General features: G+C 51.7%; 1 protein-coding gene across 3 annotated transcripts in view; it reads right to left on the bottom strand.

Moving 5' to 3' along the window:
* The window catches only part of GPC1 (glypican 1), a 241,722-nt gene that overhangs the window by 2,769 nt on the left and 225,238 nt on the right, over positions 1 to 13,715 (bottom strand). Inside the window, exons 6-9 of one of the 3 annotated variants that reach the window (XR_012651003.1) lie at positions 13,025 to 13,144; positions 12,150 to 12,283; positions 1,903 to 2,048; positions 8 to 282 (exon numbers count right to left, since the gene is read on the bottom strand). Coding sequence is in view for 1 of the 3 variants with exons in the window: in XM_075031985.1 (XP_074888086.1) it covers positions 10,076 to 10,293; positions 10,797 to 10,972; positions 12,150 to 12,283; positions 13,025 to 13,144 (648 nt within the window). In the remaining 2 variants the exon portion in view is untranslated. Of the gene's footprint in view, positions 1 to 7; positions 283 to 1,902; positions 2,049 to 7,014; positions 10,294 to 10,796; positions 10,973 to 12,149; positions 12,284 to 13,024; positions 13,145 to 13,715 lie in introns of those variants that run through there. The other 2 variants (XM_075031985.1, XR_012651004.1) reach the window with 2 other exon arrangements.

Below are 13,715 nucleotides of genomic sequence, written 5' to 3'. Positions count from 1 at the left end.
AGCTCTGCATTTCCATGGCGCACCTTTATTCCCAGGCCATGATGCTGCAGATCAGATGAGGAACCTTTCTGCGATGACTGCCAGGGATTTTCCTGATTGTACGAGCACACATTGGTTCCTTGCCCTGTGGAGAGGAGCCAGCTGCTGCCTTCCTTACCTTCCTTTTCCTACCTACGAGGTGGCAAAAGCGCTTCTTTCTTCTGTGTGCCCTCACTGGAGGGCTTTTTTGGGCCCTTGTGGAATTGCGTGGGTGGTGGTTTATGGACATGCTCCAGTTCAAACCTGGGTGGAAGGAGAAGAGATGGGCATGACTTGCGGCAGCACGGTCCCTTTGCAGCTTGCAACCCTCATCTGCTCACAGAGCCATTTTGGCTGTGCCATGAAGACCATTGCAGAGCAGAGCACACCAGACCCCAGGACTGTCCTGGGAAACGGTGTTACCCAGCAGAACAGCACTGGCCCTAATGGTAAGTCAGTGTTGCCTGAATTCCTCTGCATGGCCCGTGAGCTATGCCTAATGGCATGCCTGCGTGCCAGGGACACAGCCAAAAGCCCCACTCCTGCGGGCCCCACATGATGCCACTCATAGTTGTGAGGAGCAAGAGCAGCCAAAGAGGGCACTGAGAACAACTGCTTTGAAGGCAGCAGTCCCCAGCATCTGTGTGGACAGGCAAGCCCTGGCAGCTGCCAGCTGGGTCAGCTGAGGGCTACGGGCACACACACACACTGGAAAGATGATGACGCAGCTAGAGTAGGTCAGGGAAGCCGCAGCTGCTGCGCACGGTATCACGGAGTCCAGCATCCCTGGGACCCGCAGCAGCGGAGCACAGGGCTGGAGGAGGCAATGCTGGGGAGATGGCCTCTGTGTTTACCAAGGCAGCTGGCCTCCCACCACCACGAGGCCATCCTTCTAACAAGCAGGTGCTGCCCAGCAAAGACATGATGACACATTATAAAGTGCCTGGCTTTTTGTGAGGGCAGCAATCAGGACGCTTGAGCAGGGGCTGGTTCTTGCCAAGCTGGAAGCTCGGGCTTTGGGGCATCCCCAGCATGTCCAAGGTGATGAATGTCACAAGAGCCTGGCAGAGTGAGAGCTTGTGGGACTGGAGGTCCCACTCAGAGCCCCAAGGGCCTTCTCAGGTCATGGTCAGCCAAGAACAAGTGGTGCTGGCGGGATTGCTGCGGTGATATTTCAAAGGGTGAGGAGCAGTGGAGGAAAACCAAATTGCTTATCCTCAACAGAGCTTGTTTCGGGGTGTCCTTCCCAGTCATTGTTTCCAGAAAGTCATGGTAGTATTTCATTTGCACTTGTGTGTCTCCAGTGAGGAGCATGCCTACGTCCTCAGGATGAACACAATGGTCTTTCCCTTCCCAATGCAGCAGGAAAAGAGGGACATGGTGTCCCGGGTATGCCCCACCACTCTCTTTGAAGACACAAAGGTGGCCACAGCTATCTGTGTGTACCACAGGGGTTCCAGTACTTTGCCACCTGGAAAACCACGAGAAGGACAGGGGTCCGTTATTGCAGCTGCCTGTCAGCAGGCTGCAGTTGAGTGCCAACAGCCCTAAGGCTCTTGGGTCACTACAGGTGACACGGCTCTGACTTGTGGCTGGAGCCAGTGCTGGAGAAGGTCCCAGGACCCTGCCTCCCTCTGGGCAGTTTTTCAGGCGTGTTGGCTTTTGCACCCACTGCACACAAAGGGTCCATTTTTGGACCTGCTCCACGGCAGGTGGTTTGTTTTTGAGAAGCGTGAGCTACTCTCCAACCTGGGGGGGAGGGATACAAGATGTCCTGTCACCCTGTCCATGCAGCTGGGCAGCCTGCCCCGCGCCGCCCCCTCACTCCCCCCACCCCCCACTCCACAGTGGCCAGGACAGCAAGGTTTTACTTGGAGGTCCTACCTGGCATATATGCTTTGTCATCAGTGGATGTCAGCGATGTTCCTGGCCAGGCGGAAGAGAGTTCGCTTCAGAGTCACATCACGGTTCCCAACCTGGACTCATTCAGGAATGGTGTCGAAGGAGCTGAGGGTGGGAATTCAGATGCCCTGCAAGCAGAGGAAACAGAAGGGCAGAGAAGTGAGGACTGACTGGAGGGAAAGTGCCAAAGGTGCCCCACCAGCACTTTGGCGAGGAGCTGTGGAGTCCTTGCGCTCTCCATAAAAGCTGTGCTGGATCCAGGGCAGAAGCAGGATCCTCAGACCCAGGGCACCCAAGGGGTTTCCAGTGACTGGGATATGGACCACACCTGTGCAAGGCTTATTTCTCCCTTGGCTGGGAGTCCTGGGATGAGGTCCCTGCTTCCCAGGGAGGGGAAGAGTAATGGCAGTCCCTGGCCCAGAAGCAAGTCCTGAGCCCCCCAGGGCAGAGAGGGGGTGGAGGGTGCGAGTCTACCTTGTGCAGCAGAAGCTGCTGTTGAAGACAGGTAGCCACAGTGTCCCAGATGGCAGCTCTCACTGGGAAGCAAGCAAAAGCCAGGTCATGCTCTGCACCCACCAGCACCCAGCTCTTCAGCTCACCGCGACTGGTGCTGTGGTGGCAGATGGAGGGTCATGGCTGCCCCCAGCCTGACTGGAGACATCATGAAGAGCAGTGCAGCACCAGGTCTTGCCCTCGTGGTGCTCGGCTGCAGGGGAAACTTGCAGGGGTGTCCTGGCACTGTGACGCAGCGATGGCGGGTTATGGCCACGCTCCTGCAATGGCTGCGGACAGCCTTACCTTGGCTGGTGGCGGTCAGCACCATGGGCCCCCCCAGCCCATGTCCCAGAAGTCCATCCGTGCCCATCTCCTGCTGGTGGGGTGCTTCCCCATGGCAAGAGCTGTGGAGAGCTCAGCCCTTCCCCAAGAGGCCTCCTAGGCTACTGCCTGGCCTCCCCTTGCCCTCCCCTCCCCATGGCAAAGCGGAGCATCCCATGCTGCCGGCAGTGGCCGGGGTGGGGGGGGGCTGTAGTGAGGAGCTGCCCCAAAGAGCAGGTAGGGGCTGAGGTGCTGTGGGGTGGGGGGGCTGATGCAACAGGGGCCCTGTGTTGACTTGGCAGGTCCTGATGCCTGTCTGCTGGGGGCGGGGGGGATGCTCCATGTGTCCTCCCCATGCTTTGCATGGCCAGCACCTCACTGTGTCTCCCAGGACCACATGCTGGGAGCTTGCTGCTGGTGCCTGGGACAGCTGTCCCTGGGGCTGCTGGTGGTGCTGCTGGCCCCCACAACGGGGAAGGCTGCAGAAGCAGCCCAGCCCTCTGGTCAAGCATCACTAGCGCTTTCCCCAGCCTCTCCCACCAGTGGAGGGACTGCTCACAGCCACTTTCTGCAAGCAGCCTTCCTACAGCAACCTTGCTTTCCCAATGGGTGACTTCAACTCGTTACCTGCCTCGTGGAAATTACTGGGAAAAATTGCTCCTGTAAGTGTCAAGTGAAGGAAGGAGCAAGTTTGTTTAGGCTATGATTGCTGTAGTTTGCACAGTTAAATTGCCATTGCTTCATGATAAAGTGTTTTCAGCTGTCCCCTTTCTTCATCTTAAATGTAGGGCTGATATATTGAGCAGTGAGGCATTCAGTACAGCCTTTCGTAATAACTCTCCCCATGTCTTCCAATGTCTGAGCTACTGGTGTGTATGGACCCGGGTGCTGTGGTCACGGCTGCTGCTCAGCTGGGCTGTGCCCAGTGGTTTTGGTGGGCAAGGGAGCCTCTTCCTTGCTTTTGCCGCACCCCTGGCACTTCTGGCTCCCCACTGCCCTGGCACCCCCCTCCCTCGCCCCAGGTGCCAGTGGTGGTGGCCAGGCGCTGGCGTGTGCCTGGTCAGGGTGGAGACGCTGCTGTTCCTGAGGGGCACTGAGCCAGGGATGAGCCGACTGCTCTGTGCAGCCCCTCACCCTCCTGTGCGAGCAATGCACAAGCATTCACATAATTTCCTCAGATGTGTTTCCGCTGTGCAATATCACGTCTCACCATTAGAAAAATGTATTTCACTTTTTTTTCATAGAATCATAGAATCGTTTAGGTTGGAAAAGACCTTTAAGATAGTCAAGTCCAACCGTCAACCCAACACCACCATGCCCACTTCCATTCCTTCCTGAGCACCTGCTCTTTGCTTCCGTGTGTCATACTTGGCTTTAGGGTGGCCCAGAATCTGTTTAGAGGGATTATTCTGTTAAAAGAATAAGGCCAACAGCAAGAAGACTCTGCCCTTTGAGAAGCACCCACTGTGCCAAGTTCTCCCTTCACGGCTGCTCTTGTTACCAAAACTGTGATCTTTATTTTGCGTGGCCATCGCTTGTGATGTGAGATGAACTCTCCACCGATCTGTATGGGCGGCAGCAGCCCAGCAGCTTGCTCTGGGATTTGCCGGATGTGCCTGGTGTGACTTACTGGGGTGAGACTGGCCTACCAGTTCCCTGCAGCTCACCCCAGCACTGGTCCAGGCGGCCCCTGCATGCTACCAGCCAGGAGCAGTATGGCTGTCACATTAGCACCAGCAATGTCACTGCTTCTGCACCTGTGATGCCTCTCTATGAGGCTACAGATGTTTACTCGCTACCTGCCTGCAGCTGACTTGAGGAAGGTCCTTCATGCCTGAAAGGTTGTCCCTTCCTACCATCCTGCCCTGTATCATGTCCCTGCACAAAGGAGGAAAGAGGAACGGGGTAGTTATTGTTAACGTGAGGACTAATTATAAGCTAAACACAAATGCCACCTCCTGGCAGTGAAGACAGTTGCCTCCTCTGCAAGAAGATGGCTGAACTGCAGGGTAATAGTCGCATCCCCTGGCTAGAAAAGGTCTGATGCCTCAGTCCAGGTTTTGCTGGGGGCTGCAAACAGTCCCGGTTATGCCAGCTGTCTCTCATCTTCTTGCTGTGCACTGCTGTAAGAAGCCTGGCTTGATCTTCTTGGTGACCTTCTTATAGGTAAAGGGCTGATATTAGGGTCCCCAAAGCCCTCCCTTCTCCAGAAAACAGGGCTGTGTGTGGCTGCAAGGAAGCAGGAGCTGAGCTGAGCTTGTATCACACTCACCCCTTCCACAATTTCTTAGCAGTGAATTTGCAAATGCACGGTGTTCAGCAGCTTTACAAACCAACAGAAATGTTCGCAAACAGCTTCAATACACACACAGCCGTAAGTGGCCATTATTTAAGATCATAATTAGACAGAGAGGAGGCAAAGAAGGTGACTGGTCTGCAAACAACTTCGCCTAGGAGAAGACCAACATTTCTACACTTGTCTGTATTTATATAAATCTGTCCATGTGGTGCCTGAATAAGTGTAACTGTAGGACATGAAAATAAAGAAATACCTACTCACTCAGGGGTATCACTCAATTTATTAAATTTAAGTGATATTTGCTTCCAGGCAGATAGATACACTCTCAGCAGTTTCTAGTTATCAAGTCTCTCTTAGACACTTCACGAGCAGCTTTCGACGCATTACCTTGACTCCTGCATTCACCCACTTCTGGAATTGGATATGCAGAGCTGAAGGACAAACCTTTCTGCTGCATCAGTTCAGTCTCAGGCACATGCTCGAGATTAAACATCCATGTCACTGCGACAGCCCAGCGATCTGCTTCACTGTCTGTTAACACTACCAACAGCTGCACTAGTACAAGGCCATGGTAAATAATTAGCACAATACTTTGTAATGACAAATACCAAGGGTATTTCTGATTCCTTGCGCTATTATGCCATGACTTTTTGTACATCTATATAAGAAAGAACGTTTAGCATATTTGCTTCAATAACTAAAGTCAGGTTGGCCTTGTTTTGGCATGCATCACCTCCACACAACCATAGCAGTTGTTCCTCCAGATTACACAGAGTTGAATGCAGACAAACCTGTAGCACCAACATTGGCATCAGCCCATTACAAACCTTGTGGCTGAAAGCAAGCTTCCACTCCTCAGGACTCCTAACCTGGCCTTTACCTGTGCTTTACCAAGGAAAAAGAAAGAAAACTCCAAACTCAGCTTAAATGGAGAAGAAATAAAACTGACCTGTAAATACAGATTTAAGTCTCCAGCCTTTTTATTTATACAAGGATTCAAAGAACATATTTCAACTTTAGATAAACAGTGCAAGAGAGTTACAAGTACCTTGGTAACAGAAAGAAATAGATAACTGTGCAGCTATGCCAATAAGTGAAATAATTCTTACTCCTGCAGGTAAAAATGCATCTGTTTAAAGCAAAGGTGGACTTAAGATATTTTGCTATACCTTAGCCCCTATCAAGCCCGCTGGAAAACAACAGGCAGTTTGTCGTTTGTAAATGATAAGCAGCTGCGCTCTCAAAGCCTTTTGAGACCCTCTCCCTTAGTTAAAACATACACATTATGGCACAAAAGAGCAGGCTGAAAGACAGAGACACTTGGAAATCCACTATTTCTGGTTGTCCTCTTTTCAGGGACAGGGGTCCTTGTTAATATTTTTTCCTAGACCATCATCCCCCTCTGCATCCCTGTGAAGTACAAGGCCTTTTCAAACCAGAACACCATGAATCACCATCTTGGTAACATCGAAGCAAACGTTCCTCCCCAGCCATCCCCATTCCCCAGAGCTCCCCATTCACGTAACCAACCCACGGCAGCTGCCAGCCCCTGCCATGGCTGCAGCCCTCAGCCCCCCACTGCTGCGGGGCTGGGGAGGTTTGTCACAACAGTTTCGAGCAGGCGGTAGCCCAGAAAATGTCATTTATAAGCACTGAAAGGCCTCAGGCTCTGTGTCAGCCCTAGCGCAGGCTCAGGGCTTGTCTGGACCTGGGCTGACTTCAGCTTGTTGAGCCATGCCAGCGCTTGTCTAGCTGTCAGGTAACTATGGTTTGCTTTAGGTTTGCTTTAGTTTAGAGTGATACCAAGTCAATTACCTGGGGGAACTCGGCCGTTTTGGCTTCCCAGTAGAAGGTGGCATGGCCGAGCGCTGCCCCGGCCACTGAATTGCAGCAGGTCGAGGAAACCACTTCAGGGCAACGAAGAGAACAGAAAAACTTAACAACCAGGAACTGACAAAAAGCAGCAGTGTAGGCGGATCGTGTGAAAAGGTACACAAAATAAACCCAGGCAGACCCAGGGCTGAGGAGGGAGGAAGCGTCAACCCCAACATCATGCACCTCCTGGCAAAGAGGGGGAAGAGCCCCTGGCACTGCCTTCGCCTGTCCGTGCAGACCTCGGGCTGCCGATGCTGGTCTGACCCCCAGCTCGGCTCCAGGAGGACTGAAGCAGTCACCCTTGGGGCCCAGAGGGACACTGAAGTGGGAGCTCAACCCCAGCAAGGCATCAGGAAGGGTTTCTCCCACATAATAGTTTCTACTGTATCCTTGAGGCTTTGCCTTATTAACTTTGGACTATCAGGTTTTATTATTGTAACAAGACCAATAATTTGGGCTATTAAATTGTTAAAATATTAACTGCACAATCAGTAAATTCTTGGTTTCATGTTTAAGGTGTGCTCCCCTTGGAACCCATAAGAAGCTTGTGAGGGTAACAGGCTGACAGCAAACGCTAACTGCACAGAAATGGAAATGACAAGGACTTTCCTTTCAGTCTCCCATTCTGCAAAGCAAAACATTGATCTTGGCATCCACGTGTTAAAACTCCAATCCAACCCAACCATTTTTTGAAGAGGGTACAATGTTTTAGTGCCCCCTCCCCCTTCTTTTTTTGCTTTGGATGTAAAGTTTCTGCAGGATTGGTTGTGGGGATTTCTGTAACTGAAGGCTAAATTTGTATTGGCGATTCTGGTTAAAAAAAAAACCCAAACAAAAAAGATAGGAACTCTTTAGAGCAGTAAAAGTAATGTGGAACTTGCCATATTTCTAGAAGTAAATAAATCTGTATAAATCTGTGACTTGTATTTATAAACTCCTGGGTTCTGATGGTTCTAGTGGCATTGTCTGTCCTTTAGCCAACGTCCAGCATCCTGGCTTTCATTTCTGGAACCCTACCAGATTAGATCAGTTTTAACCTTACAAGGCGGTGAGTACAAGGCAGAAAGGATACCAAGTCAGTAACATTAGTCACTGTGACTTGGAGAAGCCAAGAAGTCAAAGCTGGCCTAAAATCTCTGCCTAGTTTGAGGTACCATCAGCATTGTTACCTGGCCCCAGGTGGGACCCCTGCCCCAGGGAGGGCAGGCAATAAGCTCCCTCCGCACCCGCCTGCACCGGCTTTTGGCGTTACCTTGCTCATGTTCTCATCTGCTCTTAAACTGCACATTCTAGAAACTGCTAATTTTACAAATGGTTTTTTTCTCCCTTTCTTAGTAAACAGCCAAACCCCAACCCCATAAAGTTTGCTCAGCCCAAAGACATGTCTCCTCTGGCAGGACAGAGGAGAAATGCTCAAACGTTTGCTGTGCAGAACAGTAAAGTAGGAGATTAGATACACCTCTGCCCTCCCTCTTGCCTGCAGTACAAACACATTTGAAACTCAAACCCAACCCCATATGAATGAAGCCCAACCCCTGGGCATGCTCTCGGCCCAACCAGTCACAGTGACTGTGTTGTACCTGTAACATCTGCTAAACCTACATCTCCAGCCGATGCTTGTCATACCTGTCAGGTACAGAAGCCTTCTGGAAGCCCCGAAGCACACAGCCCTACAAGCACAGACACTCCTACAGCTACGTGAGGATATTTATATCTTTCACCGACCACCCCCAGCCTCCTAACCTGGCATGGAGTCCACCCTACCAAGCATTTTGGGGTTTAGGGCAGCCGCCCGCATGACCCAGAGGCTGGTGTGTGGTGGGACGGGGCGGCAGAGGGTGAGCCTGGCCCTTCCCTGAGCCAAAACAGAGCTGCTGGCATGTGTCTGACCCACTGTCTTACCCTGTCCCTGCAGTGGTTAGGGAAGGTGCATGGGAGGATGGGGAAGGGACAGGGAAAGCGGGAATTCACTTCAAAACCTACAATGCAACAGCAACAAATGCCAAAAGAAAAAAAATATCCCAAACAAAGCGTGTCCCGTCCTCACATGCCCCCCCGGGTAGGTGCTACCTTGAGTCAGTCTCCTGGGTAGGGACACTGCCCACGGCTAATCACTACCAGCCCCTCTCTGCCCTAAGGCTGCTGCCTGGGGGGGTCACTCCCAAAAAAAAAAAAAAAAAAAAAAAAAAAGATTCCCATCCACGGCTGGGGCGAGAGGAGGAGGAGGAGGAGGCAGCGCAAGTGTCTGTCAGGTGGAGAATCCTACTGTGCATATTTTCATCTCTCTGTTACATATGACGGTACTGCACTGCAGGTAGAAATTGGACCATTAACACTTGGGTAAAAAATGGCTTTCCAACTAGCATGCAAAGAAAAAATACCCCCAAACCCCAACCCCTAACACTCATTCCCAGTCGCTTAGATGTAGGAGACCTACATTTCAAATTGTTGTCAGCTACGAGCTCTAGTCAAGAAACCCACTTGTGACCTTTCTAAAGAAAAAGGGAGTTCTGCGTTTTTGGGTCCAACAGCCACTGCCAAACTGTTTCAGTTCAACCCACCAAACCTGCTCACACTCCTACGTACACCACTGGAAGTGAAGGGCCATCTCTGCCTGCCTAGGAAGTACAGAGGAAAAACCTGAAAGAGACCCTGAATGCAGCACTTGAGCAGCGCTGACCATCTCAGTCTCTCCGCATTATGAAGTGGTGTTGCTCTTGGCGTCGTCTTGCTTTCAGCAGCTGTATGGTAAGCAGCGCTCTGGCCAGCGGCTGGGTAACTAGATCAGGGCAATGGCGTATTCCACGGGAGGCAGCAGAAGAGCTGCCCTTGGAGGGGCCAGCTGGGTTCCCCCTGGAGGCCTCTCTGCAAAGGCTTGTTTCAGCCTCAAGAGCCAGTTTGTGGCAATAACAAAAGTAAAACAATGAGGTACGGAAAGAAGGGCCCAGCACTGGGGAAAAGACCAAGAAAGAAGAAAACAGCTTGAGCACTGCCAGAAATAGCAAACAACTGAAACGTTTTTCTCCTCCCTCTTTTTTTTTCTTTTTTTTTTTTTTTTTTGTTGCCAAGGTGAATTAAATATGTCCTTTGGTTGGTTGGTTGGTTGGTTGATTTTGGCAAAGTGAAGCCCTCGGCCGCAGTCTCTTTCCTGGCTGTGCTAGTGAGTTACCGCCACAAGTGCTGCGTGGCAATGAAAGCCACCGAAAGGAGGAGGAGGAAGGCAGAAGGCAAAGATCTGCTGCTGGCCCCATTGATGCCATGTCCAGACTGCTTAGGAATAGCATGCGTTTCTGGCTGCCTGGTGCTGGGGCTCTTAGAAAGTCTTTTGCCACAGACGTCGTCAGGACAACTGTCACCACTTCCAGAGCCACTCATGTCATCACCTGTGCAGAGACAAACATGGGGTGAGCCCTGACTGCCTTCCTTATGACCGGTGATGTCCCTGCCTTCCCCTTTCTGCAACGCCAGGGAGCTCTGGCCACCAGCCCTGCCCTGGCCACCTCCTCCTCTCTGCATCCCCCACTATGGGATGCAAGCCCATACCTGATCTCCTGCTGACTTGAACCACCCGCTGCTTCAGCAGCTGGAAACCTCTGGAGCAGACAGGAGCAGTGGCCCTGTCAGCAGGGCTGGACTGGGACTGCAGGGAGCACCTGAGGTTTCAGTAAGGTGCTGAGAGCAGCACATCCTCCAGCCACCCCACAGCAAGTCGGCTGCACTCGAACAGACCCTCTGCAGCCCTGAGCCAAAAGCCAGGTGGCCACAACCCCTCTCTGCTGTCAGGGCCCAGCTGCAAGGCCCGCATGGAGGCCCATGCAGGCTGCCAAGGGCTGACTGCTCAGCCCCCCTCGCCTGCCGTGGACCTCACCGGTTCTGCTAAACTCACTTGCGTCTTGGAAATCCACATCATTCCCAATGTTAGCGTTGCCCAGCCGGTTTGTCATGATCTTTAGCTGCATGATTTGCTGGCGAATGGTCATATCTGGCTTGGTGATGTCCACCTCTACCTCCGGGTTGTTAATCTGATTAGCTAAGCCGTCCCCCATCACTTCAGGCAGGTAACTGTGAAGGAAGGTGACAGGTTTAGATGTCTCCCCCCAGCTAAGCTCACCTCTCCCTGTTACAGACACCAGTGATAACCCAGCCTCTTTGAACCCCAGAGAAGCTGCAGTCAGTGGTGTTGGCTCCATATGCTGCTGTTTGCTGCAAGGCAGCCAGCTCTACAGATGGGCGAGCCACGCTGCCGTGGCCAGACCCCATCAGAGCCTGGGGCTCGCCCCGAGGCCACCTCAGCTTGCAGGAGGTGGTGGCCTTGCAGCATCACTGTCCCAGCATGGTGAGGGGTTTCCTGCAGGAAAGACTGTGCATGGGGCTGAGGGGTTGCTGCAGCTGGTACCTGTGGAGCCACAGTGACACTCCGCTGCAGAAAAGCTCTGTCCATACGGGAAGCTGAGGAGCACCTTCATCCCTGTCCTGGTTAAACCCTGTGGGGACAGGCACCCTGGGATGACTGAATGCCCTCAGCCCAGTATGAGCAGACAGGCCCCCAGGGAAGCTTCAGTTAACTGGGAGCTGTCCATCAGCAAACAGAGCTGCGCAGTGCCCTGGCCTGTCTGCTCCTGCAGATTTGTGGCACTGCTGGCAAAGACGTGAAATATGGAAGAACGAAAGGTGCCAGCTCCAGGCTGGCAGAGACCAGCCCAGCAGGTCCATGGAGAGGAGCAGAGAAAGGTGCATGTCCAGCAGCTGCCCATCTCCCCTTACAGCCATCCTTTAAATGTCAGCCATCAGTGGGAGGTGTTTCTGCAGTTGTTTGATGTCACCTGGGTGCCTCCTCTCATGAGGTAACAGCATTTCAGAGCAGGTATGGATAGAAACACACACATGCAATTCTCAGCAACAGCTCTGGAGTTTGTGAGGTAAATCCAGCCCTTCTGCCTTCTGAGTGTACAAGGAATTGCAAAACTGCTTTGCTAGTACAAAACTACACGGTTATTTCATGGCAACTGCATTTCAATGCTTAACCCTCCAACACACAGCAAAACGACAACAGGCTTGACATTCCCAGGTACCAGCATTCAGGCATTCAGGAAATGCAGCATTTCTGTGGACAGGGACAGGCCTTTTGGCTCAGTCTGAAAAAGTGGGGCTGGCTGAGGTGATGCCTAAGTGCCTTTTATCAAACCCTCCCTCTCTCACCCCAGAACGTGCCAGGATAGCACCTTGACCCTCTCCATACCTGCCCTTGGTCATCCCGTTCCAACACTTGTCGTCTGCTGCTGAGCTGGCCATTACTTTTTTGCTGCATAGGCTGCTGGGCAGGGTGATCCAGTAAGTCTTGAGAGTTGTCAGGTTCCCTTTGGCATCTAAAACCTGTAAACAAAGAGGATGCTCAGGGCTAGGAAAGTTCTGGGGCACCCCAGGGCTGTGGAAAGGACAAGGATTCTGCCTATTTTTCTGTTGTTTTACCACCACAAAGTCTGTTTTTATGCAGACGGGGATGTGTCACCAACCTTCCCCTAAAGACCAACAGTCAACCCAAGCACCCAAGGCTGAAGGTTACATGCTAAGGACTGTGCTGGTACCATAAGATTAACCAGGAGAAGATCATCTTTTGGGCCATGAGGGCAATGCTGAGAAGCAGCCTTGGTGGAAGCCAGCAGGGCTCTGGCAGGGTGGTACAGGCAGGTGTCTGTGAATGAGGAGCCTCTGAAATGTGGGACCGTGGCAGATCCCGCAGCTCACCATCCACAGAATCCAAAAACTCCATAGAGGAGGACTTTTGGTCCCAGTATCCAGGCTGGATGGCCTGAGGCTGAATGACAGCAATGGCAAGGAGCCTGTTCAGATAAGTTTGGCACCAAATCCCTGAGAAATTGGTTATCAGCAACCTAGACCCCAACCTTGTGCCAAGGCAAGATCAGATCTGCTTAGGTCATGCCAGCACTCGCTGATCTGATCTTCAGAGTCACCAGCAAAGGCGATTCAGCCACCTGCGGGGTGGTCTGACCCGACCCACAGGACCCAGTGCTGCGCAGGCTGGGCTCCCAGGACTCCCAAGGGAGGCAGTGCACCAGCACACCAGCAGAGAGGGAGCTTAGGAGGCAAGCTCACCAGCATCTCCAGTGCTTGCGCAGAAGATTTTGCTTCCAATACAACCTTCCCCCTCCTTTTCTTGTCATCACTGCTGGAGCCTTTTGTGCTGATTTTGGGATTTCCACAGCCTTGGAAAACCTGAAAAATAAACCAAACTCTCTGTCCCATGTTTTGATACTATTTCTTTAATTAATTAGCTCTCCACAGTTATGTTTTTTTTTTTCATCTTAAGTATGTTTATGTTTCCTACCTGCAAGATCTCTGAGATTCTGGCTTAGTTTCTGGTCAGGTTACTCTTGTGCCAGGATGTTTTCAGTAACATGGTAACATGTGTTACAGTAACTAGTTTTGAATACCTCTATCAAGCAAAATGTTCAGCACTAACCCAAAATTAGCACATGTTTTTGGATGAGTCACCAATGTTGGTATTAAATTATTTCTAGCAATTTTATCTGTACCTATTATGATTGAAAAATAAAATTCTGGGAAGAACAAGATGGGAGTTGCTCACACTTATTACACCAGTGGTGTGGGCTTCAAGGTTGCAGACCATGTGAGCTTCACTGATTTGGACAACAGATCGAGGTATGACTACCCCAATGACTCTTACAATCGGCACCCACACTCAGCAAATGAATGCCTCCTCCAACCAGGGGAGTGCAAAGACAGTAGATGTGTCATATCTGTCAGGTTGGATGTTTCAGGGGCA

The sequence above is a fragment of the Buteo buteo genome, chromosome 7 (genome assembly GCF_964188355.1).
Source record: "Buteo buteo chromosome 7, bButBut1.hap1.1, whole genome shotgun sequence".
Lineage (NCBI taxonomy): Eukaryota > Metazoa > Chordata > Aves > Accipitriformes > Accipitridae > Buteo > Buteo buteo.
Note: the sequence above shows the minus strand (reverse complement) of the source record. Positions and strands in the feature narration are given on the sequence as shown.